The sequence below is a fragment of the Gossypium hirsutum genome, chromosome A07 (assembly GCF_007990345.1).
Source record: "Gossypium hirsutum isolate 1008001.06 chromosome A07, Gossypium_hirsutum_v2.1, whole genome shotgun sequence".
In the NCBI taxonomy this organism is placed as follows: domain Eukaryota; kingdom Viridiplantae; phylum Streptophyta; class Magnoliopsida; order Malvales; family Malvaceae; genus Gossypium; species Gossypium hirsutum.
Genome location: NC_053430.1, coordinates 2,155,541 through 2,181,767, shown reverse-complemented (window position 1 = coordinate 2,181,767; position 26,227 = coordinate 2,155,541). Strand labels below are relative to the sequence as shown.

General features: G+C 33.3%; 4 protein-coding genes across 5 annotated transcripts; 2 read left to right on the top strand and 2 right to left on the bottom strand.

Annotated features, from left to right (window-relative positions):
• Positions 1–923: 923 nt before the first annotated feature.
• On the top strand, positions 924–7,402 carry LOC107929920 (F-box/LRR-repeat protein 15). The gene is made up of 17 exons (XM_016861458.2): positions 924–1,790; positions 1,879–2,101; positions 2,199–2,331; positions 2,651–2,750; positions 2,841–3,038; positions 3,124–3,394; positions 3,489–3,587; positions 3,686–3,774; positions 3,926–4,025; positions 4,115–4,285; positions 4,588–4,740; positions 4,862–5,022; positions 5,106–5,304; positions 6,052–6,506; positions 6,594–6,657; positions 6,869–6,955; positions 7,071–7,402. The coding sequence occupies exons 1-17, from the start codon at positions 1,345–1,347 to the stop codon at positions 7,149–7,151; spliced, it is 3,030 nt and encodes a 1,009-aa protein (XP_016716947.2). The 5' UTR covers positions 924–1,344; the 3' UTR covers positions 7,152–7,402.
• An 818-nt stretch (positions 7,403–8,220) lies between these two features.
• LOC107929921 (uncharacterized) lies at positions 8,221–12,411 on the bottom strand. The gene is given in 8 exon segments (XM_016861459.2): positions 8,221–8,404; positions 8,406–8,463; positions 8,578–8,688; positions 9,506–9,573; positions 10,724–10,821; positions 11,854–11,924; positions 12,008–12,047; positions 12,144–12,411. Coding segments are annotated over 8 exon segments (699 nt in total). The 5' UTR covers positions 12,316–12,411; the 3' UTR covers positions 8,221–8,323.
• Positions 12,412–16,342: 3,931 nt separating this feature from the next.
• Positions 16,343–20,104, top strand: LOC121231965 (F-box/LRR-repeat protein 4). The gene is made up of 6 exons (XM_041117140.1): positions 16,343–18,087; positions 18,310–18,743; positions 18,824–18,985; positions 19,101–19,176; positions 19,387–19,542; positions 19,680–20,104. The coding sequence occupies exons 1-6, from the start codon at positions 16,789–16,791 to the stop codon at positions 19,821–19,823; spliced, it is 2,271 nt and encodes a 756-aa protein (XP_040973074.1). The 5' UTR covers positions 16,343–16,788; the 3' UTR covers positions 19,824–20,104.
• LOC121231966 (ylmG homolog protein 2, chloroplastic) lies at positions 20,051–22,204 on the bottom strand. Of its 2 annotated transcripts, XM_041117142.1 has the most exons (4): positions 21,789–22,179; positions 21,484–21,698; positions 20,623–20,926; positions 20,051–20,512 (listed from the first exon to the last, which is right to left on the bottom strand). In XM_041117142.1, the coding sequence occupies exons 1-3, from the start codon at positions 22,137–22,139 to the stop codon at positions 20,653–20,655; spliced, it is 840 nt and encodes a 279-aa protein (XP_040973076.1). In that variant the 5' UTR covers positions 22,140–22,179; the 3' UTR covers positions 20,051–20,512; positions 20,623–20,652. The 2 variants fall into 2 exon arrangements, with proteins under 2 accessions (XP_040973076.1, XP_040973075.1); XM_041117141.1 differs by lacking the exon at positions 20,051–20,512 and having other exon boundaries at positions 20,541–20,926; positions 21,789–22,204.
• Positions 22,205–26,227: the final 4,023 nt, after the last annotated feature.

The following is a 26,227-nucleotide window of genomic DNA, read 5'->3' as shown; positions in this document are numbered from 1 at the left end:
CTCGTCTTGCTTGTCAGCATCTCCCCATGAATTGCTTGCAATATATCATTCAGCTACAAGAACTGGAAGACACTTCAGCTATAAGAACCTCATTTGGGTTGCTGGGGAGAGGGTGAGAGGCAGAAGAACAAGAATTCACGATTTCATTTGGACAAAGTGCCACATAGATTCTTTTAAAGGAGTTGCAGTTCAGGGGCCAAAACACATAAAGAATGAAACCTTAGGGACTAATTACGACAAAAAGAAAAGACCAATTTGAGAACCGGACTATATAATTCAAGGATAATTTTACCATTAAAGCCTCCATTTTTTTATCTCACAAAATATAATTTTTAAAAAATACCATCATAATATCAAGTATAAATTATTAAAATTTTTTTATCTCTGTAAATTTTTTCTTTTTCGGATTTTACAATGATCTTTAACTATCATGTGTTTTTTTCTAATAAAGTTTGTCGAACGGTGTCGTTTAACACGTAACGGAAAGAAAGGCTACCCTACAAGAAAAGAGGGAAAAGAAATGTCAAATTGTTAAAAAGTCCCTCTATGATATATCTTTAGTAGATTTAGTCCCTCTATTATAATTTAATATTTCTATTTTTTATTTTCAGTTTTAATATTAATTTTAATCAATTAATTTAGCTAAATAATTTTCTTAAACTGTGATATGTTTATAAAAAAAGCCATTTCAATTTATTTGATGTAATGAACAGGAAAAAAAACTTTATATTCGGGACTGAAAAAACATATTTCAAAAAAATAAAAAAAATAATAGAGAAATTAAATCCAATAAAAACATATAGTACAAGGACCTTTTATAGAATTTAGCCAAAAGAAAATGAAAGAAAGAAACAAAGAAAATGAAAAAAGTAGTGATTTTTTTTCCTCCCCTCAATAAAAGCACGAATTCCCTCGGATTATTTTCAACCCATTAGCGCCGGTCTATTTTTATTTTTATTTTTATTTTTTCAAGCTTTGCTCAAAAAAAAAAAAAGTTCCTTTCTTTAACAACTATGAGCTCTTAAGATCCGATCAGATCCGGTCATGTCCCTCCCTCTCTACCTCTAAAACTTTCAATTTCTCTCTCTATATTTGTTTATTTGTATGTATCGATCGATTGTTCTTTCAATTGATGAAAAAGATTGAAGTTTCAAGCCGATTTTTCCCCCTTAGGGTTCCTCAAAGGCCGGAGCTTTACTTCTGTTTTCTTTAAAATTTAGGGTTATTTTTTTCGTTTTCTTGGGGGGGGGGGATGGAATGTGGAGGATCGTGAGCTAGGTTTTCATTTTTCATTTTTTTTTCTTCTTGTTTTGGTGAGGGGTTTGGTTTTTGACCTCCGGGTGTATGAGGATTTGGTGCTGCCTATGGTTTACCGACGACGAAGAGGAAGGTAATCGACCGGGAGGAAACATGAAGGAAGGTTTTTTAGCAAATGTCGACGGTTTTGAGGGGAATATCGTGAATGACGACGACGACGATGACCGCGAGGAACGAGAAGAAGGGGAAGAGGAAGAAGCCCCCTCTACTGTCGCTGTCTCCGCCGCGGCGGCGGCTCAATTTTCCTTAACCCTAAACAGGCGAAGACAAGGAGAAGAAGGGTCGTTGTTGTTTGAAGAAATGGTCTCCGCCATGAGATGCGGTGGGAGCTGGGACGATCCTACGTGGCGCCCTTTGAACCGGTGCTCTCGTCTTTCCGAAGGTGAGACTAGCGCCTCCGCTTCGACTGCCGTTGAAGTTTGTGACAACCACGATTCGTACCATAAGCGAGCCAAAGTGTACTCCGGTTTTCAGTGAGTCAACTTGAAAGCTACAGACAAATTTAATAAATAAATTCTAGAATTTTTTTGTCATACTTATTCTGCAACGTTTTGACTGCAGTGAGAACACGTCTTGCCCTTCGACAGGGAGAGATTACAACATTAGCCAAGGCTCTTCGAATTCATCTAATAATGGGTTATTTGATCATAATTTCATTTTGAATGATGGGAGCGATGGGCATCCTTTTGATGGAAATGGTGGGATAGATGAGAAACATGAGGGTGGTTTGAGGGCGGAAGATTTCGAAATACGAATGGATCTGACTGATGATTTATTGCATATGGTAGGTAGCTTGAACTATTTCGTTTCTATTCTAGTTACTATAATTTTTCACATTGTTCCATTGTGTTGAACCTTGTCTTTTGTTTTCCTTTTTTCAGGTGTTCTCATTCTTGGACCATTGTAATCTTTGTCGTGCTGCTATGGTTTGTAGGCAGTGGCGAGCAGCTAGTGCTCATGAGGATTTCTGGAGGTGTTTGAATTTTGAAAACAGGAATATATCTCTTGAACAATGTGAGTCTTGTATTTGCTTAATATCTTTGCGTTGTTCTTCATTTGGTTGAAAAAGAGAACTCCAAAAAGATAATAGAAATTAGCTGTCAAAATGAGAAAGATAGTCTAAATGGCTTAGGATGTTAATGAAAAGAATTAAGCAAGCATGCAACTATATAGAAGCAGTCCTTTTATATTTATATATGTTGAGATTGCCTTCTACAATGCTGGTTCCTAGGCAAGAAGATACATGCATGTAGTCATTTTTGTAAGGCAATTGTCCATTGTTAGTAATATAGTTGGATTCATAACTGCTATAATTTTGCATTTTATTTCTCAGTTGAGGACATGTGTCAACGGTATCCAAATGCTACTGAAGTGAATCTCAGTGGCACTACTAATATGCACCTGCTTGTTATGAGAGCTGTCTCATCTTTACGGTAATATTTTCTCATCATAATTTTTTTATTCTTCTAACCAAATGAATATGTTGAGCTTGCTGTTATTCATTTGAGTGTTCTGAATGGTAGAAATATCGAGGCTTTAACATTGGGAAGAGGGCAACTAGGAGATGTTTTTTTCCATGCGTTGGTAGAGTGTAGTATGTTACGGAGTTTGGATGTGAATGATGCTATTCTTGGAAATGGTGTTCAAGAAATACCTATTAACCATGATCGATTGTGTGATCTGAAAGTAACAAAATGCCGTGTGATGCGAATATCTATCAGGTAAAACAAAAGCTTTATTTGAATATTAACTTTTATCTAAGCGTCAATGTGCTTATCCTTATGCTAAAGTCTGAAACTTTTGCAGGTGCCCACAATTAAAAAGTTTGTCTTTGAAACGTAGTAACATGGCTCAGGTGGCCCTGAATTGCCCTCTTTTAAATCTGCTTGACATAAGCGCATGCCACAAACTTACAGATGCAGCTATTCGTTCGGCAGTGACTTCTTGCCCCCAGTTAGAATCTTTAGACATGTCAAATTGTTCTTGTGTTAGTGATGAAACATTGCGTGAGATAGCTCACAGTTGCGCTAATCTCCATGTTTTGAATTCTTCCTATTGTCCTAACATATCACTCGAGGTTGGTTTCTTGCCAATGATTAATTTAGTTCTAATGAGGTCTACTCTTTTGGTTGAGGTGTATTTTGATGCATTTGCTTTTTTCTTTGTTGAAGTCTGTAAGACTGCCAATGTTAACAGTTCTTAAGCTTGACAACTGCGAGGGTATCACATCAGCCTCAATGGCAGCAATAGCTCATAGTTATATGTTGGAGGTTTGAGTTTTTTTTCCTTGTATAGATTGTTATTACCTGGATATTTGAGGTTCTCTAAAAACTTTAGCTGAACATGCTGATTCTGTTGCCTGTTGCAGGAGTTGGAGCTTGATAATTGCCACATGTTAACGTCAGTGTCACTGGATCTTCCTCGTTTGCAGAAAATTCGATTGGTTCACTGTCGAAAGTATACTGTTAATTCATTTTATTCCCCTCTTTTTCTTGCCAAACCCAAAAGGATCTCCTCGACTCTTGCTTTTGGATGGATTATTTGCTTTTTTTTTTTGTGCCTCTTCTCTTTTTGGGGTTTATAATGATTTATAATTTTGCCCATGCAGATTTGCTGACTTGAATGTACAATGTTCCATGCTATCATCTGTAATGGTGTCCAATTGCACTGCTCTCCATCGCATTAGCATCAGTTCAAGTTCACTTCAAGTATGTTTTTTTGATGATTTGATCTGTTGTTGCTGTCTTGGTTGTTGATAAAAAATTGATTTTGTGCTGTTGATTTTATTAAAATGCAGAAACTAGCATTGCAGAAGCAGGAGAATTTGACGATGTTGGCCCTGCAATGTCAATGTTTGCAAGAAGTAGATCTTACAGATTGTGCATCTTTGACAAATTCCATATGTAATGTATTTAGTGATGGGGGTGGTTGCCCTATGCTAAAATCATTGGTTCTGGATAACTGCGAGGTTTGTGAATAGGCTTTTTCTTTATGCTAAACCATTGTCTCAGTTATGCATGTGTATGTAGAAAGCCCTTTTATATCGGACATTCGAGGATTGGGTGATAGAGATCTATGAGATTAGCTTTATCAGCTGATTGATAACTTCAAATGGGACCATAGATTTATCTGTCTTAATTCTGGTCTGCATCTAGCATTGCTTACTTACCTTTTGTTGCTACTAAATAAATAGAGCTCCTTGGTCCTGCATTGTTGCATGTTGTTTTTTTGTGCTTTCTGACAAATATTTCTTGTTTTCTTGTTGCCCAGAGCTTGACAGCAGTGCAGTTGTCCAGTACATCTTTAGTCAGTCTTTCTCTGGTTGGGTGTCGTGCTATTACTACTCTAGATCTTGCATGTCCTTGTCTTGAGAAAATCTGCTTGGATGGGTGTGATCATCTCGAAAGAGCATCATTTTGTCCTGTAAGTTTAGAGTGACTGTAGCACACTTTCACTGATATTAATTTGCTTATGTATTATCGACTATTTGGTTCGCATAATTCCATGCCGTTATGTAAAAGCTGATTCATTTTGCTCCTTTTAGGCTGCTCTTCGGTCACTTAATCTTGGAATATGCCCCAAATTGAACACGCTCAGAATTGATGCTCCATGTATGGTGTCTCTTGAGTTGAAAGGATGTGGTGTATTATCTGAAGGATCAATAAATTGTCCTCTATTGACATCTCTTGATGCATCCTTTTGCAGGTTTGTTGCAATTGTGCTACCTTCTTTTTTATGATTCTTTGTTTTGACCCATGGCTGACGCTTCTATTTAATTTTATATGCAGCCAACTCAAGGATGATTGCTTATCTGCAACCACTGCTTCCTGCCCTCTTATTGAGTCACTAATATTGATGTCTTGCCCATCTATTGGTTCTGATGGTCTTTTCTCTTTGCGCTGGCTTCCAAATTTAACTACACTTGATTTGTCTTACACCTTTTTGACGAATTTGCAGCCAGTTTTTGAGTCTTGTTTGCAGCTCAAGGTAACTTTAAAATCCTTGATATATAAGCATTGATTAACCGTACAACACATTGGTTTATTCATGTTAAGTTCATTGTACTCCACAATATAGGGTTGGGAAAAAAAACTGAAAAAACAATTTGAATCATAGTGTTTGGTTCAGTTTTATTAAATTTGATCCAATTTCAGTTCGTTTTATTAAATTTGATTTTTATAATATAAAAATAAATTTTATTTTATTTTATTTATATTTTTTATTTATATTTTATTTATAGTTTTTGTATAATATAGAAATAAATATTTTATACATAAATTAGTGAAAATAACTTAAGAAGTATATAGGAATTTTTTAGAAAAATTTTAAAAACTGATGAACCAAACTGGTCCAAATAATTGGAATTCGGTTCCTTTTTTAAGAACCAGAATACTACAAGGCAACGGCAATCCTTTTCCAAACCCATTTGAACTGTGAACTATTATCGCCCCTACCACAATATGTGTGTCATATTGGTTTGTGCTCTTAGTGATTTTGTTTTTTGATCTAAATTTTAATGCCATTATATTTACTTAGGAGGAGAGTTTTCTCCCATAACAAGCATTGTGTTGCTTCTTTTTCTACTAGTAAAGCTTGTTTCAACTTTGCCGGAAAAAAAAAAGATGCGAGCAAGTTTAAGAAAATTTTCACATTCTTGTAAATTGTCTCAATCAAGCTTCCAGTGTTTTCATGATTTACTGCTATGTTCTTTGGCTCACTTTTCCTTTATTGAAGGTGTTAAAATTACAAGCATGCAAGTATCTGGCGGACTCATCATTGGAGCCCCTTTACAAGGAAGGTGCTTTACGAGAACTCCGGGATTTGGACTTGTCATATGGTACCCTGTGCCAGTCTGCCATAGAGGAGCTTCTTGCTTATTGCACACATCTTACCCATGTGAGCTTGAATGGATGCATAAATATGCATGACCTAAATTGGGGTTCTACTGGTGGTGGATTTGAATCACTTAACGGATCTAGCATGTTTCCTTTTGAGAACATGAATGACTCAATTGAGCAACCAAATCGTTTACTGCAGAACCTCAATTGCGTAGGTTGTCCAAATATTAGGAAGGTGCTCATCCCACCAGCTGCACGTTGTTTCCACTTATCATCCCTAAATCTTTCTTTGTCAGTCAATTTAAAGGAAGTTGACCTTGCTTGTTACAATTTGTCCTTTCTTAACCTAAGGTATTGATACAACTCCTTTCATGGTTATTATCTGTTTTTGTTTTATCTGGTACTCTTCTCAATTTTTCTGCCTCTTTTATAAATCAGCAATTGTTGCTCTTTGGAAATTTTGAAGCTTGGGTGTCCTAGACTGACCAGTCTGTTTCTTCAGGTATGCATTCTCGGTCTATAAAACCATAGATGTTTAACTTTTAGGTCCTTTTTGCCTCTTTGCTCTGCTGGTTTTCTATCATGAGTACAAACTTGCAGATGACTATATTTTTTGAAGGTTTCTGTGAGGTCTTTGTTATATTTGTTTATTTCGTCACAAGGATATGCTTCTCATATGATGCTGTTTTATTTTGTGTATCGGTGTTTTGAAGTCCTGCAACATAGAGGAAGAAACCGTTGAAACTGCTATATCACAGTGTAGCATGCTGGAGACTTTGGATGTTCGCTTTTGTCCAAAGGTGAGAGCATTCTTTTTCCTTTTTGTTCCCCCTCCATTTTTGCTCCCATCTGTATTCCCTTCTTATACCATGCTTTGCTTAAATCATGTTCATGAATTTTTCACGTGAATGATAGATTTGCTTGATGAATATGGGGAGGTTACGTGCAGTTTGTCCGAGTTTGAAGCGTATATTTAGTAGCTTGTCATCTGCATGATGAGAATGTGATAAAAAGAATTTTTATTTCACTTGGGATGTGGATATTTGCCTCAAATTAATGGCAGCAACAGCTTGGTATTTTTGTTATGGTAGGGCTCTGTTTGTATGTAAATGGTCAGCATCCTTTCCTCTGTTTGTTTTGAATATTTTATATATAAATATAAAAAAAATATACATATAGGTACTTGACCTACTTGCATCCTTGTGTAACAGTGTAATAAATTATTACCAATATTTCTATATTCGCTATATTGGTTTTCCTTTTTCTTTGGGTTAAGATTCAATTACTATTCTGGAGATATTAGGGTTTATAGTAAGATAATTCAAGTGCAGAGCACATAATTAACTTGTATATGTGAGAAATTCTTAAAAAAGGGTTACCTGAACTCTTTTGTACTTATAGGTATGTTACTAACACTGTTAAATTATGTTAATATGACATTGATGACTAATAGTACGGTGTTTTATATTTAGACATGTAATTTTTTTTATTATAAATTTTGAACTTCTTTTTAGTTTTTGTTACATGTTAAAATGTGAGTTTGTGTCATTATATTATGTGTCACTATGTTGTTAGTTGTTGGTGCTAGAGTATTTCAAACGGTAAAAAAATAAATAAAATTTAGATACCAAATGACTATGTTATTGGTTGTTGGTGCTAGAGTATTTTAATTTAACTATTTAAAAAATATCAAATTTGATTTTTAAATTGAGAAATTGGGATACATATGAAATAATTTTCTTTAAAGTGTAATTTTATCAAGGCAAAGTCAATAATATTTTGTTGGGCCGAGATAAAGATATAAATGGGGTGAGAGTTACAGCTAGAAATCATATGTTAAAAGAGGTCAAAAGTATAATTTCAATATTTCATTTGGGGAGGCATTGGATTCATCCTTAGTTGTACATGCTTTCTTATTAATATTTTAATCATCTAATATAATTCCATGTATATTGATCCCATATCATCATATAAATTCAGAATACTTCATTAATTTAACAGTTGAAGTTTTTATATGATATAAATAAGATATTTTTAATTTATTTAAAACTCAACATGCAAAATCTATATAAATAAACCATTGAATATAAATCATACAGAAGTTACATAAGTACGCAAAATTATTTTAGCATTACAGTAAGTGAACCCCTCTATGGGATGGGTTGATATTATAGAATTGATTCCAATTGCTTCAGATCCGGGTCTAGCTCCTCAGGTTGCTTCAGGTCTTCATCATCAGGGGCTCTATAAAGCATCAGCAATTTCCTTGCCTTGATTTAATACATCGGATGGAACAGTTTGAAGCAGGCTGCCAATGGAAATAGCTTATAAGGACATGAATTTTACTTTGTCCTAATCTACATGTTCCATGCATGACAACAATGATATACATACATATATGGAAAGTGTAAAACAATAATACCTGTCGAGGGCATTGAGGGCAGTACCAATCTTTGCTTTCATGACTTTTACTGAAGCATCTGGTTCATTTCTTGATGCATGTAGAAACAAGGAATCTAGTTCCTCCAATGCCCTAAATCAATAACAATAGGTTACAATGCACTCATAAGTTTGCTCTTCTTTTTTTTTTTTTCTATACGATTTGTACTTCTACAAATAACACCACAAATCCGTAAATCAGAAGATAATATGCGCTTAGGTACATTCTTACCCACATCCTCTTGTATGTTGCAACAACAATAATACCAACTAAACTAAAGTTTAATTGCATCAATTTGTTTTTTTTTTAATCAAATACTTGTAGGTCAAAATATGTTATTTGTCCTTGTCTGAGATTTTGCTCCTGTACTTAAAAAAAAGTTAAAAATGAAATCTTCCTTTTTTTTCTATTTAAAGATTATAGTCCTGGTCAAATAATTGACACTGTTTGTATGTTTTTTCAAAATTTTTCATAAACACACTCATGTAATAATATAAACTTTAAAAACAAATCATTATGGACCATCTGATGGTAGGTAAATTTTGACAGAAAATACCAACAATGTCAATAGTTGGACTATAATTTTTAAATAAAAAAAGTAATAGGATAAATTTTAACTTTTCAACTATATGAACTAAATTTTAAATTTTGCCAAAGTACAAGGATTGGCATCACATTTTGACCAAACTTGTAAAGGTAATTTATTAAATCTGGTTTTGTTATGATTTTTTCCAAGAAACCATTTTTCTTAAAGAATATGCCAAATTATGACATAACAAAGCACTTAATATCCCCAACGTCCAGCCAGTGAGTGAACCCTGTAATTGATCTACTTAAACAAAATGGCCTTTGCATCTTATAAATTGAATACAATTGTTTTAAATTTTCATCCATTGCTTAAATAGAGTACCTGAGACATTGATCCACGTCTTTGAAAGCGTTTTCACCATTTCCAGCATCAGAAGCATATTGTGCCACCTGAACTTCCAAACAAAATTCCCAATACTTCAGCAACTCCAGAGTTATATGCATATATATATATATTGAAGGAGTTTATAAGTGCAAGTACAGTCACAAATAATACATGTTCAAATATAACTAGAAACAAATCAATAAAAAGCACAATCAGACTGAAAACTGAAATATATTCCGACAGTGCTAACACATGATGACTTAAACTCAAAATAAACCTGGCAGAGGATTCACAGGTGATATTTACACATGATGGGACTTGAATGTTAGACATTGAGGTTTCTTAGGAGCTCAACCTTGACATAAGGCCTTATTGGCAGTGGAAAGCAAAAATTCACAGGCAAAGCTAAGATGATAACACGATATATTTGAAAATAGTAAAAGTATATAGAGGCTCATATAGTAGGAGTTAGATTGCATTTTGCCCCCTCTATTCAAAAATGGGTAGATTAGTCCTTATACGTTAGATCAAAGAATAAACTAGTCATTCTGTTAAAAATTCCATCCATTTCTACAGTTAAAAATTGGTCCTTGTAGGTCAGTTATTTCGTCAAACACACCGAATTTTAACAGTACAAATATATGCAATTTTTAATAGGAATGATTAATTTGATCTTTAGTCTAATGCACAAGGACTAATTTGCCCATTTTTTGAGTAGAGGGGGTAAAATGCAATCTGACTTGTAGTACAAGGGCCTCTATAATACTTTTACCATTTGAAAATCTAAAAAAAATCATTCTAAATCTGCTTGTGGAAATTTTTTTCTATGTATATACTAGATTAAATTTGGTTGAAATGGGAAGGTTGAAAGAAGAGAGATCACGATATCTGGGGTTCAAATCCCTTCATGTTCACTTATTGTCTGGATTTTATATAAAAATATAAAAAATACCCTCCAAAGTTATAGATATAGCTGCTGTAAACTAAATAGAATGAAAGTGCAACTGCAGATGGTTTAGCAACAAGCATAACCTATCTGTCATACACCATTCTCTGATGAACAGAATTTCCTTAGCAAGTTGATAGTTTCAGAAAATGCAAAAATCCTTTTTCTTTTTTGAAACACGATTGCTGTTAGGAGTAGGAACGAATTCTCGAATGTGCCAACAATTAATGTAACAAAGAAACGAGAAAAGATTGAACAACTCGACTTACAGCTCGTATATTTACACGAAGAGATGCAGCCGGACCAGAACGTAGCAGGGATCTGCAGGCTGCATATTCCGGTTTATCATCAACTTCTAAAGTTTTCTCTGCAATGGTTAGATGATTATAAATCTAAGTTTCACAATATTCTTCAATCTTCATTTGATGAAACCACAACATATTCAAGAATTTTAAAATGAAAAAGAAAGGGGTTTATAAAAAATGAAATGGGAATTCATTTTGTAGGATAAACATAGGTCATCATTAAAAATAAAATAGGACCGAGCAAAAGTTAGTTCAAATCAATTTAACTGTATTAGGGGCGAGAACAGGTCTTGGTCCCCTAAATATTTATAATTTCATTCTAGCTCTTCAAAAATAAAAATAAAAATGATAGTCTAATCTTTAAAATATGCCATAAGTCTCTATACACTTTGAAAATTTGAAATTTAGTCCCACTACTTTTCAGATTTCAAAATTCAACTGTTAACAATGCTTTTTTTTTTGTTAAATTTGTTAGCATTGCATTTTGAAATAAAAATATACTGACTTGCTAGCCATGTAACTAAAAAAATGACGTAATGAATTTGAATTTAACAAATTAATTTTAACGCTATTAACCATTGAACTTGAGTTTTGAAATCTGAAAAGTAGAGGGACTAAATTTCAATTTTTTGAGGAGTATAGGGAATCTTATGGCATTTTTTAACCAATGGAAAATTATATTTTGATCCTTTCAAAAAATTATAGTTAAAATTTGGCCCTAGAATGTATTTCTTGCTTCACCTGTGTGCAAGTTGGTTATGATGGTGAATTTGATTTTATAGGTGATTATATAGATTAAGCCGGTTGGTTATCGGTTATGAATTTTTATAATCTACTTAATTGATCAAACTGAGATGTTAAGTTAGCTCGGTTAATGAGGTCGATCGGTTGAGTCGATTTTTCAATCTTCTAATCGAACCAACCAAACTGACCAAATACTCTCCTCTACTTATGTTCTTCATCTCAAACTCGAAACAAGAAACAAAATTATTCATCCAGCAAAAGAATAAAGTAAAGTAGAGCAAGAATGAGGTTTAATTATGGAAAATTCCCATTTCAAAAAATCAAGGATCAAACCATAATTTAAGACTTACCCAGGTCTTTAATTTGTATTTGAGTCAATATAACAGCAGGCACATAAACCTCAAGCGGATCCAGCTTTTTCCTGTTAAATTGCATATCATTTAATTATAAAATAAATAAAACCCAGAGTATAAAATACAAATTCAAAAAGATGTAAGTGATTACTTTTTCACGTATTTATCCAAGAAGTTACCTGCAATCGCATCTGCATTGGAAAATAAACTATGATTTTAGCTTTGAAACTAAGTCTTTTTAAAGTGATAGATGCATAAATGGAAGAAAAAAAAACAACGAAACGTACGTTTAGGTGCAAGGAGCAAGTGAGATAGAAACAGAGATATAGAAACCGACCGCCGGCTCTCCCGCCATTCCGGTGGTGACACGGCGGACCTGATGGAGTATTGCTTAGGTTTGGCGGAGGAAAGCGAAGAAAAGGGTAGCCGCCGATTGTGGCCGGTCCGACACAACAACATCGGTGGATTTGTCCGGAGATAAAAAAAAAAACAGTGACAAAAAAAAAAGAAAATCTTATCCGTTAGTGTATATATGTATATTTAAAAGTTATTCATAAATCACAATTTTAACTTTCAGGTTTTTTTAATAATTTGAAAAAAATGGTTGCCACTAGTTTTTAAACGTTAAACTATGATATAAGTCCCTGTACTCTTAGTAAATTTAAAATTTAGTCTCTAACTTTTATTTTACGAATTTAATCCTTTACTTTTTAAATTTCAAAATGTAAGTCCAACTTTTTAAAACTATTAAAATCATTTTATTAAATTGAGGCTTATTACAACACTACTTTTTAGTTATATGCTACCAAGTAAGTTTTTTTTTTCTTAGTTTCGAAATGTCACACAACTAATTCAACAGAAAAAATTAGCAACATTAGCAATTGGATCTGAATTTCGAAATCTAAAAAGGAAGATTAAATTCCTGAAAATAAAAGTATTGTGACTAAATTCCAAAGACGTATAACATTTTAATCCTTTGGTTTAGATCTTATTTCAAATTGAACCTGAAAACCCAAATGTTAACAAGGTCATACTTGTAAGTTACAATAGCATTAGAAAAAATTATTTGAATGGTTTTTTATTTTATAATGGCGTTGAAAAAAATTTGAAAAATTAAAAATGAAAATAGTTAGCATCATCGTAATCACTTTGGTTATTATCACAAGCACTATTACAAATATTAAAATCTATAAAGAATGGGAAGAAACATACTAGATATAGATGGAAGTTTTATTGGGAAAATAAAGGGTTAAAAATAAGGACGGAATGTGTGGGGAAAAATCGTCGCACCGATAATATATTATGATATAAATAATAAAGTAAAAGAACAAGAAAAAGGGACAAAAAAAGTACATATTTTTATTGATGAATAGAGATATTTACCATACTTCTTTAAAATCTATATTAATAGACATAAGATGTATAAATGAAATAAAACTCTACCTTTAATTAAATATTAGAGTCCTAAAATACATTAAATTCATCTTGATATTAATGAACATCCACTTAATAATAAAATATTCATAACAAAATTGATTTTATCGATTCTTAAAAAATTGTTCCTGATAAGTTTTCTCCTTTTTTTTCCTCTCAATTTATATGATTGAATAACAAATTAGTTTGATTTTTTTTATAATTAAGGTATTTGTTTTGCTGTCCATAAAGATTTTTTTATGGGTAATAAAGTTGTGCATGGGCCGAGCTGAAATGTGGCTTGATTTTAAAACATTTTCAACCTAGACCTATTTTTCGAGCCAGCTTGTTCAGCCAAAAAAAATTATTTTACTATTAAAATTTAATAAAATATTTAAAAATATTTTTATATTATTAATATTTTTATAATTAATTTAAATTTAAATTTATTATTTAAATTAAGACATAAAAATTATTATTTATATCTGACCTAAATAAACTAAACCTTCTGAACCAAACCAACTATCTGATTCATAATCAAATTTAATTGGTAATTAGATTGATTTTTAAATCAATGGTAAAACCTCTTCTAAAACATCATTGCTAAGAAATGAAAAAGAGTTATAAATGTTAATATTAAAATTTAAATTTATTAAGTATATTTATACAATGTTTTAAATTATTTATAATCTCTACTCAACTTTTAAATAAAAAAAATCGCGCTTTAATAAATTTGAATTACGATAATATTAGTGGGAACCAAATCAAGAATCAAAACAAAATCTATTGAATATCTAATTGTACAAACAAATTAAATTAAACCTCATATTCTAATTTTAGATTAAAGTACACGTCATGAAATTTCATAAATATATAAAAATTAAATGCGTGTAATTTTGTAAGATCAACTATTTTTAGATACACGTTACATCAACTTGAAAACAATTGTGATTAACGACAAAAAGGAAAGAAGAAAGAACATGCTTTACACTACAAAGGATGAAACTTGTAAAGTTCAATTTAGTGGTCAAATTCATAAGTGCCATGTGACTTTTATAAACAATAATGTTATAAGGTGGAATGAAGAGGACATCAAAATGATGTAGTGAGGGTCGGTTTATTTGTAGAGGTTGAGAGTTCGAATAATGATAAGAGGAGATTAATTGAAAAGATAAATATTCAAAGTAATTCTAGTTTATAAAAAAGATTAATCCCTTACTTGTAGTAACTCTAGGGTATAAAAAGGGTTAATCCTGTAATTTAGTTTCGTTAAACGCATAATGGATGGATAATCATGGCCACGTATCATGAGATTTTATTTGTATAATGTAGCTAAGCTTAAATGGTTTCCTTAAGTGTGTTTAGGATAATGTTCTCTTATGAACACGGGTGATAGGTTCCATTTGAAGTGAGTCGAATGAGTATGCTTAGAGGGTCTATGCAAAGTCAACGATACCTTTAAAGCTTGACACGTGCCTATTTTTTTGGAGGGATATAACAAACCTAATGCATATTTAACAATGTTAAATTTAGGTTTTACTCCTTACATTATGTCTAAATTTAGAATTTACGAAACGTATGATCTACAAAATGTAATAGTACTTTTAAGGTGTGTTTATTTCATGAAAAACAATCTAGTCAATAAAAAATAACTTTCAAGCCGTGAACACAATTACAAACACTTAAAAACATGATACTTTGATACATACACAAGTGACACAAACAAATGACGCAAACATATATAACACTTTAAAACATGACAAAACAATATAAACACACTAAACATATGATAGTCCTAATGACACAACTAACATACTTGGACAAGAAATAAACATGACAATAATAAGAGCAGGATATAAAAGCATGAATTATTATCAAACACACATTAGGACATAGAACATTAATGAATCCCATAATATAAAGATTGAAATTGGGTTGTTTCATTTTCATTTGAGCTTCACATGAGTTCGAGCCCAATTATGTTGACTCGATCCATGGTTGGCCTTCTTAGGCCCAACGCCTTTAATTGAAACGAAAGGTTGGTTAAATATTTTTGTTGTTTCAAAAGCCCATCTTGGCCCAAACAAATATGATTTGGGTGATTTGATCTAACTCCAATTAGAGGCCCAATAACATGATGTGGCTGTGATCACATCAGTTAAGTAATATTATATTCCGGTAATCCTATTATCAAAAATAATCTTACATTCTGTGAACAAAATGCCCCTTCTATATTCTGGAATCTTAGCACTATTATGAATGAAAGATTACTAGCTCAAGGTGAAATTTGGAACCCAAATGTGGGAATGTTACCCAAAATCTAACATTACCCCCGAAAATGTGAGATTATTTAAAAGCAAATGCTCACTGGTTTTTATATTTTAATTTGGTATAATTTAATCATTCTTCTTTTATAATATTATTAGTTAGTTTAAACAACTGATAAATTTTCTAGCTAAAATGCTGATGCAATTTTTTTTTTAATTTCAATGTGTTTATAAGAAACTTTTTTTTCCTGATCAAATAAGAGAGTAAAAACTCTATAGAATTAACTAGTAACTAATCTCAGAAATGCTATTTGAAGAGCATTTGTCGGTAACAATTGGGAGCAATTTGACATGTGGTCAACTTATTCATGCCTCCAATTCACCGATCCAACCAATTTAATTAAAAAATTATTTAAAATTTAAAAAACTTCAAATTTAACTATTAATTTAACTATTAATTTAATTAATTTTTTAACTATTAATTTAACTAATTTTTTAACCAGTTCATATCAATTTTTCGATCTAACCAGTTTAAAAATTGGTCAATTTTCGGTTCAATAAATCTATGTTGAAATAGCATTGATTGGGAGACACCATAAGGTGGTTCAACAAACACAATGAAGTCGTTCAAAAATTGAATGCTCCACTTGGCAAGCCAGTGTGCAACACTAATTTTCTACCTTGGAACATATCGAAAGCAAGCAATTCTAATCTCGACCTATAAAAACCCAGAGGGAATTCTTTTTTCCAGCAAAGTCCTCACCTTTTTATCTTTAATTCTCTTTTAATTTGATTGGATTTTATTCTACTTTTGACCCTTTTCACATCCAAACACCAATAATCTTTCAAGCCTCATTTTCCTACAAAATGTAGTCTCACCTTCTCACAACTTTCCCCATCAAATAATGTGCTTCAATTTTCATCAAAAAAGCACTAGTCATTATCATCCCCTAACAACACCAGTATTGACTATAGCTTTTACACCCACCGATTGATCAAAAGTCAAATTCCACGTGGCATCATCATATCACCCCCAACACAAACAAAACTAAAAATTTATGTTCCTAATTAACAACTCTTACAAGATGAAACTTAAAAACCCACTCTTTCTTAAGGTTTAGGTTTAGCACGGAACTCGAAATTTTCAGTTAATTTTTTTTCGCGGGCGCTATTTAAAGAGCTTGATTTTCGTTACTAGGTTTTTAAAATTTTTTTTTAATAGCGAATATCGAAGAAGAACGAGAAAGTGGGGATGGGTGATGTAGGGTTTTTCGAGAAAACAGATTCTCGGGAAAATGAAGGGAATTTGGAAGAAAGTGAAGGAAAAAATAAGGAAAGAAATGAACATGAGGAAGAAGAAGCTGTCGTTTTTTATAGGCAGCAGCAGCATCAGCATGCAACGTTCTTGGGTCTCGATCTTAATCTGCAGCCGCCTGAGGAAATTGATTTCGGGAACGAGTTTGGGGGGTTTGATTTTGGGTTTCCCGAGAAACAAACGGAAAATTTCACCGAGTCACAAAGTGTTGTTCTTGGTGTCGATTTGGAGAGAAAGGAAAGAAGCCCAAGTGTTGAAATCGTTAGTCCTTCAAGTATAAAGACGAAAAGAAGCCCCAATGTCGTTTTTGATATTGGGTTTCCCGAGAAAGAAACAGAAAACTTCACAAACTCAGGAAGTGTTGTTTTTGGTGTCGATTTGAAGGGAAAGGAAAGATGCCCAGATGTTGAAATCGTTAGTTGTTCAAGTAAAAAGAGGAAATTTTCCGTTCAAGAAAAAGGCAAAGCAAAATTAGATGGGTTTGGTATTGAATTAGACGAAAAAGAGATTCTTCATGATTTGATGCAAATAGACCCAGAGAAATGGGTTTCGATTTTGGATTCACCAGTTGAAGAAGAGAAGCCAAATTACATTGAATTTCAAGGTTTAACACGTGATAACACTGTTAACCATGAAAGGGCTGATTTATTGGAGGATTTTCAAGAATTATTGAAAAAGGAGAAATCAAAAAGACAGCATGAGATTGCTAAAGATTTTGCTCAAAGGCTTGCACGTGAAGTTGATTCTGAAGGAGACCTTTTAAAATCTTCTTCTACTAAGGATGATGCTTCGAAGAGTGTTATTGTTGATGATGATGATAAAGAAGAATTAGGAACTCCTTTTAGTATAGCAATGGAGGTGATTAAAACTCGAATTTCGAGTTCAACTTCAAGAAGGAAGAAGTTATCAAGTGAAGGATTGGGAGCTGAGTTCAAATGGGTACCTAAGAATGTTAAAAGAACCTCTTTTATGGCTCGTGAGGTTCCTTCGTTGCTTGACCTTAGTTTGTGTGCTCTTGCGAAGAATGCCGAAGCAATTGTATCACTCAACCATGTTCCTGATATGCTGCGGCACAAGCTTAGTCGATCAGTGTCCAATTCTAGGAAAATGGATGCCCATTTTTTGCAACTTCTTGCTAGCGGATCACCAACAGAGATTCGAGTCAATGACTGCTCCCGAGTCACTGAAGACGAATTCACCAAGATATTTGGTTGCTGTGAGACTAAAAACTTGATTGTAAGTAAATTTTCTCACATTTTGTTCTATTTCTTACCATCTTGATTTGAATCCAAAATTGCCAGATGATCAATTGACTTAGAGGCATCATTTGACCCTGTTGTCCTGCATAAGTCCTGTTGCTATAATTGAAAGAGTAGTACTTAGCTTTTGCTTGCTTCCGCTATATATATATATATATTAGACAGAGAGAGACTTATTTATACCTGATTCTGGAGGCAGGTGTTGCAGCTTGACTTGTGTGGATCATGTATACCGGATTATGTTCTACAAGATACGTTAGCTCATTCATCGAAAAGTCTTCCTGCTTTAGTTACCTTGTCTTTGAACGGTGCATATCGCTTGACGGACCAAGGGCTAAATGCACTCGCATTGTCTGCACCTGCTCTGCAGTCAATAAATCTGAGCCAGTGCTCCCTTCTCACATCATCTGGCATCAATGATTTAGCTAACTGCTTTGAATCTACCTTAAGAGAGCTTTATTTTGATGAATGTCATAATATAGAAGCCATGGTTGTATTGCCTGCACTGAAGAAGCTTAAATGTCTGGAAGTGCTGTCTATGGCTGGAATTCAGACTGTTTGTGATGACTTTGTCATCAAAATGGTCGAAGCATGTGGCAAAAATATGAAAGAGCTAGTTTTTGCTAGTTGTGTGTAAGTTCTCCGAGATCTAATTGATTCAGAGGTATATCTATCATCTGATGTAGTAACAAAAAAGTGTTTTTCTGATGCAGGGAATTGACTGATGTATCTCTCAAATTTGTGGGGAAAAATTGTTCCAAATTATGCGCCATTGACCTATCTTACTTGCGGAAGTTGACGGATTTATCAATGAGATATCTCGCTAATGGTTGTCGATCAATTAACAGGCTTAAACTGTGCCGCAATGGTTTCAGGTTTCCTTCTCTATATATATCTGTTCATTTCCGAGCCTCTGTAAATAATGATATATTTGTTTCAACTTTGAGGGAAGCGATACCTGCAATTGACGAATTTCATTTTGTGCCACAGCGATGAAGCTATTGCCGCCTTCTTTGAAGCCTCTGGAAGTTCTCTAACTGAACTTTCCCTAAATAATATTGCCTCGGTGAGATATGCCTTGCCTTCTTATGCTTTTGGACCTATTATCTTGCAATGATTGTTGATTGAATGACTCACTATTTTGTGCTTAAAGGCAAATGCTTGTATTGACATTCATGTTCCATCTCTTGAACCGCTTCGGCTTCTCATATTTCATATTATGATCATGTGGTAACCGGTAAACAATTCATTTACCGCATTGAACAACTTGAAACAGGTGGGACTGAACACTGCTATATCGCTTTCCAAATGTTCGAGAAAATTGTTCAGTTTGGACTTATCATGGTGCCGGAATTTAACCGATGAGGCACTAGGGTTGGTTGTAGATAGTTGCTCGTCACTGAAGCTGCTAAAACTCTTCGGATGTACACAGGTAAACTTGCCGCACTTTCTCTGTCTCTCTAAAACTCATCCCATCACCGCAGGATTGCCTTAGTTTAATGCTAGATTTCTGTGTTTCTGCAAATTAAAACGCGCTTCTTATCATCGACCTTTTTGAGTTCAATGCAGATCACCGACGTGTTTCTAAAAGGGCATTCGAATCCCCAGGTCCAGATCATTGGACTGAAGATGGCAACATTATTGGAATTTCTCAACGTGTTTGAACCCCGAGAAGCTCCATTGCGGTATTCACCGGTCGATAATCTCCACTAATTAGTTCCAGCTTGAATAACCTCAGTTTGCTAGCTTCAGCTTCATTCATTGACATATATACAAAAGCAATACTGATTCATTCAAAGCCTTATCAGAACATACCCTACAAAAATAATTACCATACACCAGACCAAGCTAATCTCTGTAGAGATACATACTTCTCACTTCTTTTTGGTGTCCTATTACATTCACAATCATCCAAAACCTGTATAATGCTCAATGAAATGTTTTGGATAGTTCACATGATATGAATCAAATTGAAGAGAGAGAAATTTTCTCCATTGTTGAGACTATTTCTGTTTATTCTATATGGTTTTCTTCTATTTCCATCTCAGCTGTAAAACTATGTAACTTGGACTCGGGTGTGAGTACCCAACACCAATATGGTTAGATTTTCTTAAGTTTTTATAGTATGTTGGACACGTGTCAAACATGGTAACTTCAAAAAGAATGAATTTCTTGTGGGGAGAGATTGGCTCCCCCAAGAGAAGTTTTCAAAGTGTCTCCTTGAGGATACGACTTGATCTTTTAACAATGGAAAATATTGTTCCCTTCCATAGAGAGCTGTGTACGGTTCACAGAGGGGTGCCTCAACTGTACATAGACATATGGCCACCCACCCAGAGACGACATAAGCCTCTCGCTCTTCATGGATTTGAGAGCAACATAGTTGCAAAATATCCTTGATCCTTCAAGATGATTAAACAAAAAACAAAATGAACAAAATGGAAAATCGACTAGTTTTATAGCAAAAGAATTTCCAGTGATAAACTGATACAGAGTAAGAGGTTTAAAGGACCTTTATTTAACTCAAAAGAAAGTGCTAAGTTTAACTGGTGGCATTCGATTTGGAGCTCTTGGACCGGCTCTCGTTGAGTCGTCTCATCCATTTCTTCTGCGACGACGTTAAAGCAGTGAACAACGAAGGAGATGAAGCTCTTCTCAGAGGTTGTCCAGCCACCGGAAGCTCCACCGGGAGTGCTGCGGCGGTACTAGTAAATGCGTTGAGAACCAGAAATGCAAGTATTGGAGATAGATCCAATGTTCCTCCCAATGGTGGAATTATTCCCCGGAATATGTTCAGGTACGGATCACATATAGTACTGATCAATAATCAAAGTTAAAAAGCTTTAAATTAAAATATTTTATTTGAAATTTGATTGGTAAAAAGTATCTCCGGTCCCTTTCAATTTGAAATTGTGCGTTCCTCTTAAAAAAAACCGTAATTTACTCCTGATAATTTCAAAAGTGAGCAATTAAGGATAATTAAGCACTGCATTAATATCTTTTGTCAATTGGACATAACTTTGATTAGTATAATGACAAATTTAACCTTCAATGATTACATATTTTATCATTTTAACCTTAATTTTAATAAATTCAACAAATCTAATCTCAACATTTACGTATTTACACAAATGTTACGGGATAAATTTGTTAAATTAAGATCAAATTAACCAAATGTGTTAATATTAAAGGCTAAATTTATTATTATACCAATCAAAATCATGTACAGTTGATAACTAAACCCTAAAAACATTAAACGTTATGAACAGGATTAAATTGCTTTGATTTTTTAGAGGGACTAATTTGCCAAATTTCGAAATTGAAAGGACTGAAAAGGTCTTTTTACCAATTTGATTATAGGGAGTAGAAATACCTGAGGGGACTAACAATGGCTGGAGGTGAGTTAGGGAACCAAGTCAAAACCAGCCTAACGATTAACAACGTATTGTAAATGTTTAAGAAATTTAGGATTCCGTTAGCAACCACGACCCCTGCCACTGAATCACCAGGCAAAACCGCAGCGAATTTGTGATTTGAAACTGGAGAATAATTCATAATCTTCACGTACTCGTTTCTGCAAGTTTTCACCTGCCGAAAAAGAAGAGAGTAGAAATTAAAATCAGTAGTCAACTAGAAGTTGTAATTAAACAAAGTAGACAGATGATAGAGATGGGTTACCTCATTGAAGAAGCTTTGGAATTCAGTGGACAATGAGATGATGTTTTTGAAAACCGGATTTTGTTGGAGGGAATTCAAGAAGTTATCGGCGGTTGAAACGATTGAATGGTGAAGGTCACGAATTAGATTTTCGGGGACGAGATTGGGCTTTGATGGCTTCAAAATTGGAGGTGCGAATGGCGTTTGAATAAATGCCGAAGAGAGTAATAAGGATGTAGGAAATGAATTTAGGGATTTTGCTTTGGGGGTTTGTTCAGTAAGCTCGGTGACGGCCATTTCTTTTTGTAGCGTAACTGAGAGAAGCTTTGCTTTGAGTGATGATGAAAAAGAAGATAGCGTTTTCCCCTCCATTTTTTTAAGTGGATTTTGTGGATTACGATTTTTTTTTAAAGAGAGATTTTTTGTCTCTCACGTGGCACCAACTTATTTGCTGGTTTGGACTTACTACAGGAGAAAAAAATAAGTTAAAATATGTAATTAGTCCTTATACTTCTTTAGAATTTGAGATTTAATTATAGTACTTTAAAATTTGAGATTTAATTCCTTTCAACGATGTTGTTTTTAAGGTCTGAATCAATATTTTCTTTTTAAAAATGCAATATTACCACTACACTGAATAATGGTGGATTAAAAAAAATTGAGAAATGAATTATTTATATGATTTTTAAATATTTGAAAAGACCTTACTTTCATTAAAAACATTATAATTTGAGAATTTTTTACAGTTTCATCCTTGTATTATCTTCAAATTGAATATTTAATCCATATATTTTAATTTAATATAATTTGAGAATTTTTTACAGATATAGGGATAAAGTTTTAGGTTTAAAATGCATATTAGCTTGATTGCACTGAGGATAGCTAGACAAGGATTAAATGTTGGGATTACATTTGGATATTTTCTAAATTATTTTTAAGAAGCATTCATCATTTATATGAATGGATGTTGTATTTCAGGATGGCCTCTAAGGATGGAAGCAATATCCACAGGCTCCAACTCAACTATTTCTAAGATTGTACGCATGGTTAGTGCCCTAGTGGACCCTTCTTATTGGTTTAATCATACATTCATGTTTTCACATCTGGTGCTTAATACGAGTCACTATGTATAAGCTGCTCAGGGTATAATTACTAGTAAATGTGCAACATCTTTTTCCAGGTTGAAGATGCTCAAGGACAATAAGCACCCCTACAAAGGCTTCCTGATGCAATAGCTGGGCCATTTGTGTACTGCATAATGAGTCTTATCAGCAGCAACCTTTGCCTTTTGGTACAGGGTTTGTTTCTTCTGATTGAATAACTTTGGATAGAGTGGTTGCAGTTAGATGCTTAAATTACATGGAGAAAACAGGATTCTAATTTATTTATTCTAGATGCATAACTGGTAGATGCTTTAACGAAACTAAAATGGGCAGTTGTTATTCATTTGAAATCTTATCTATGACCCCAGCATTCCTTCTACTATATACGTGCTTGTAACATCTGGGCCATTAATTTAAGTAAAAGATGAACAAGGTTTTTTCCTCCCAAAATTCTTTCATTCTACAAGTGTCATTCCTGCATTTACTGTGTTGAAATCTCAAGAATTGAGAAGTTCATCCATATATTGTTCATACACAGTATACATATTTATACAGCAACTGATTACAACTACTTAGTGACTGCATTATACCAGACGCTAACTAAGACCGTTAGACTGTTATTCTAATATTCCCCCTTCAGCATCTTGAGAAAGAACACCTGCAGCAACAACATGCATGCGTCGGCGACAGCGAGAAAAAACACCCACCGTTAACGGTTTAGTTAAGACATCAGCAATCTGATCACAACCAGGTACAAAACACACATGAAGCTGATCACTAAGAACCTTTTCATAAACAAAATGCATATCTAATTCAACATGCTGACTTTAGCATGTAGAACCGGATTTGCAGCTAAGGAAACAGTGCTAGCATTATCACACCAAATGACTGGTGTAAGTCTCATCCATCAGCAAGCAAAACCACATCAACTCAGATGTGGCATTTGCTAAACTTTGATATTCTGCCTCAGAAGTAGACCGGAATACAACACTTTGTTTCTTCAACATTCAACCAATAAGATTATCACGAAAATACAAACAAATCCCAAGGTAGACTTGCGATCTTCTAGAGAACTAGCCCAGTATAATGCAGTTACTAAGTAGTTGTAATCAGTTGTGTATAAATATGTATACTGTGTATGAACAATATATGGATGAATTTCTCAATTCTTGAGATTTCAACATACTGTACGTATTTCTTTAACCTCCCTTTTCTCCATACTAGTTTGTCACTCATTTCCTAGTGGCTTTTTGTTTTAGTAGCTTATACATAGGACGATGACTTCATCCTCACATCCTGATGATTGTGTGTAAGCTTACTTTTTTTCATCTTTCTCCTTGTTCCGATATTCAGGTACGATGCTGGAGATGTTTTGCTCGATGATATTGCTGGCCCTGATGGAGATCCCTTGGTACTAAAAGAAACAATTCATATCATCTTGGAAAGAAGGAAACAGGTTAAGAAGTTTTTCAAATCTGCTTTTTCCTGTTAAAAGTTTCAAATCACATTTGAGGAAGATTTTCTTGTAAGAATGGCTGCAGCCAAAATGCAGAAAAGATACATTATGATTAAATATTGAGATTTATAAGAATTTTCTTAGAGAATTGTCTTCCAGAATGATGTGTTTTATTTGTAGTTCCTCTAAATAATCGAGCAAAATAAGCTATTACTATCAGTTTGTGATGCTAGTTTTCTTTTCCCAGGTAGTTTCTTGTCCGTGTGCACTGCGTCTCAACATGCCAACAGCAGTCCTTGTTGGCATTGTCTAGAACTAATTTAGTGAATGTACTTTTTGTTGAGGGATTTTGACTCTACAAAGTATTGTTTGTTGAGAGTCAATCGACCCTTCAATAGGTCTAGTATTAGGATTGAATGTCTTTATTCGATTTTATTTTTGAGTTTTATTTATTGACAGATGTCTCTCGATTCTTCTGAAAGTTTAAGAAAATGAAAGGTTCACCGAAATAAGAACGTCTTCACCTGCCAAATAAATTTTAACATTTGCCTTGAACTCATACCATACATGACATTTATTGGGCAAAAGGGTGCCATTTGATTTTAAGTGATGAAGAACGGACTCGTGAGTGAGGATGTCTTAAACATCCTCATTATGATAAAGATTATAAATATCCTTATTATTTGTATGAATAAAAAGGTGGGACATATTTTATTTTAAAAGGGTTTTAGAGAAAGTGAGTAGGACTTCAAAAAGTGGGAGCAAACAATTTTGTTTTACCTTTGATGAATTTTGATCCACTCTGATTAATTTAGCTTTTTTTTGCTTTTACAATGGCAAGTAGATTTGAACATCTTGATTGTTTACGATTGGATTTTTCATGCGAGTATTATAGTTTCGAGAATTCAATTTCAAAATCAATTTTGTTTTTAGTGATATTATCAACTTTTCTCTTTTGTTTGATTAAGATTACTTATTGTTAACTTTATTGGAGTTATACGCTTGTGATCTTGTAGCAAAAACTTTGAATACAACGAACTTTTAATTAGATTCTTAATTCCCGTGATTTTTACCCTTTATTTTAAAGGGATTTCCACATAATAATCATAATATTTCTCTTCTTCTCCTTTTTTTTATTGTGATTGTTCAAAAATATATTGTATTATTATATTTGATATTTGTATCATATATATTTGGTCATGAATACATAAGTAAGACATATTTTATACATATTTTTAATTGATAAAGGATTTAAGCATATTAGTATCCTATACATATTTTTTTAGTCCAGGTGATAAAGGATTTGAGTTAGCTTAACTAAATGACTCCAAATTAAGGGTTAATTTTTAATTGATTTCTAAACTTCAAAATATTTCGATTGAATTTTCAAATTAAAGTATTATTTCACTTGTATCCTTCTATCGGTTTAGCTATCAACTTTATCATTAATGTTGATTTCGATTCAATGCTATGCTTTTTAAAACTATTTGATTGATTACAGCTATGGTTTTATGTTGAGTTAATTATGAGAGCAATGTCATAAGCTGTTCCAATTACAGTTGACACTAAGTAAGTTTTATAACTTCCCTTATTTGTTGAGATATTTAACTAAAATATTTTGTTTATTTGCTTACATTGTTTTAAGGGTTTTGTGCAATTAATCTCGTGATCATAATTGGAGATGAAATTGGAATATATGCGCTGACTTTATGAAGATTTATATCAAACCTTTGTATTAATCAATTTGATGAGATTTGGACAAATTAGGATGAATTCAACTTTATTGGATTCTAGATCTATATATGGAAGTCTTGTTGGAAGAGATTGTTGAGACAGTTACATGAGCGGTGCCAACTACACTTGGTGGCACTATGTAAGTCACGTAACTTGCCTTATTTGAA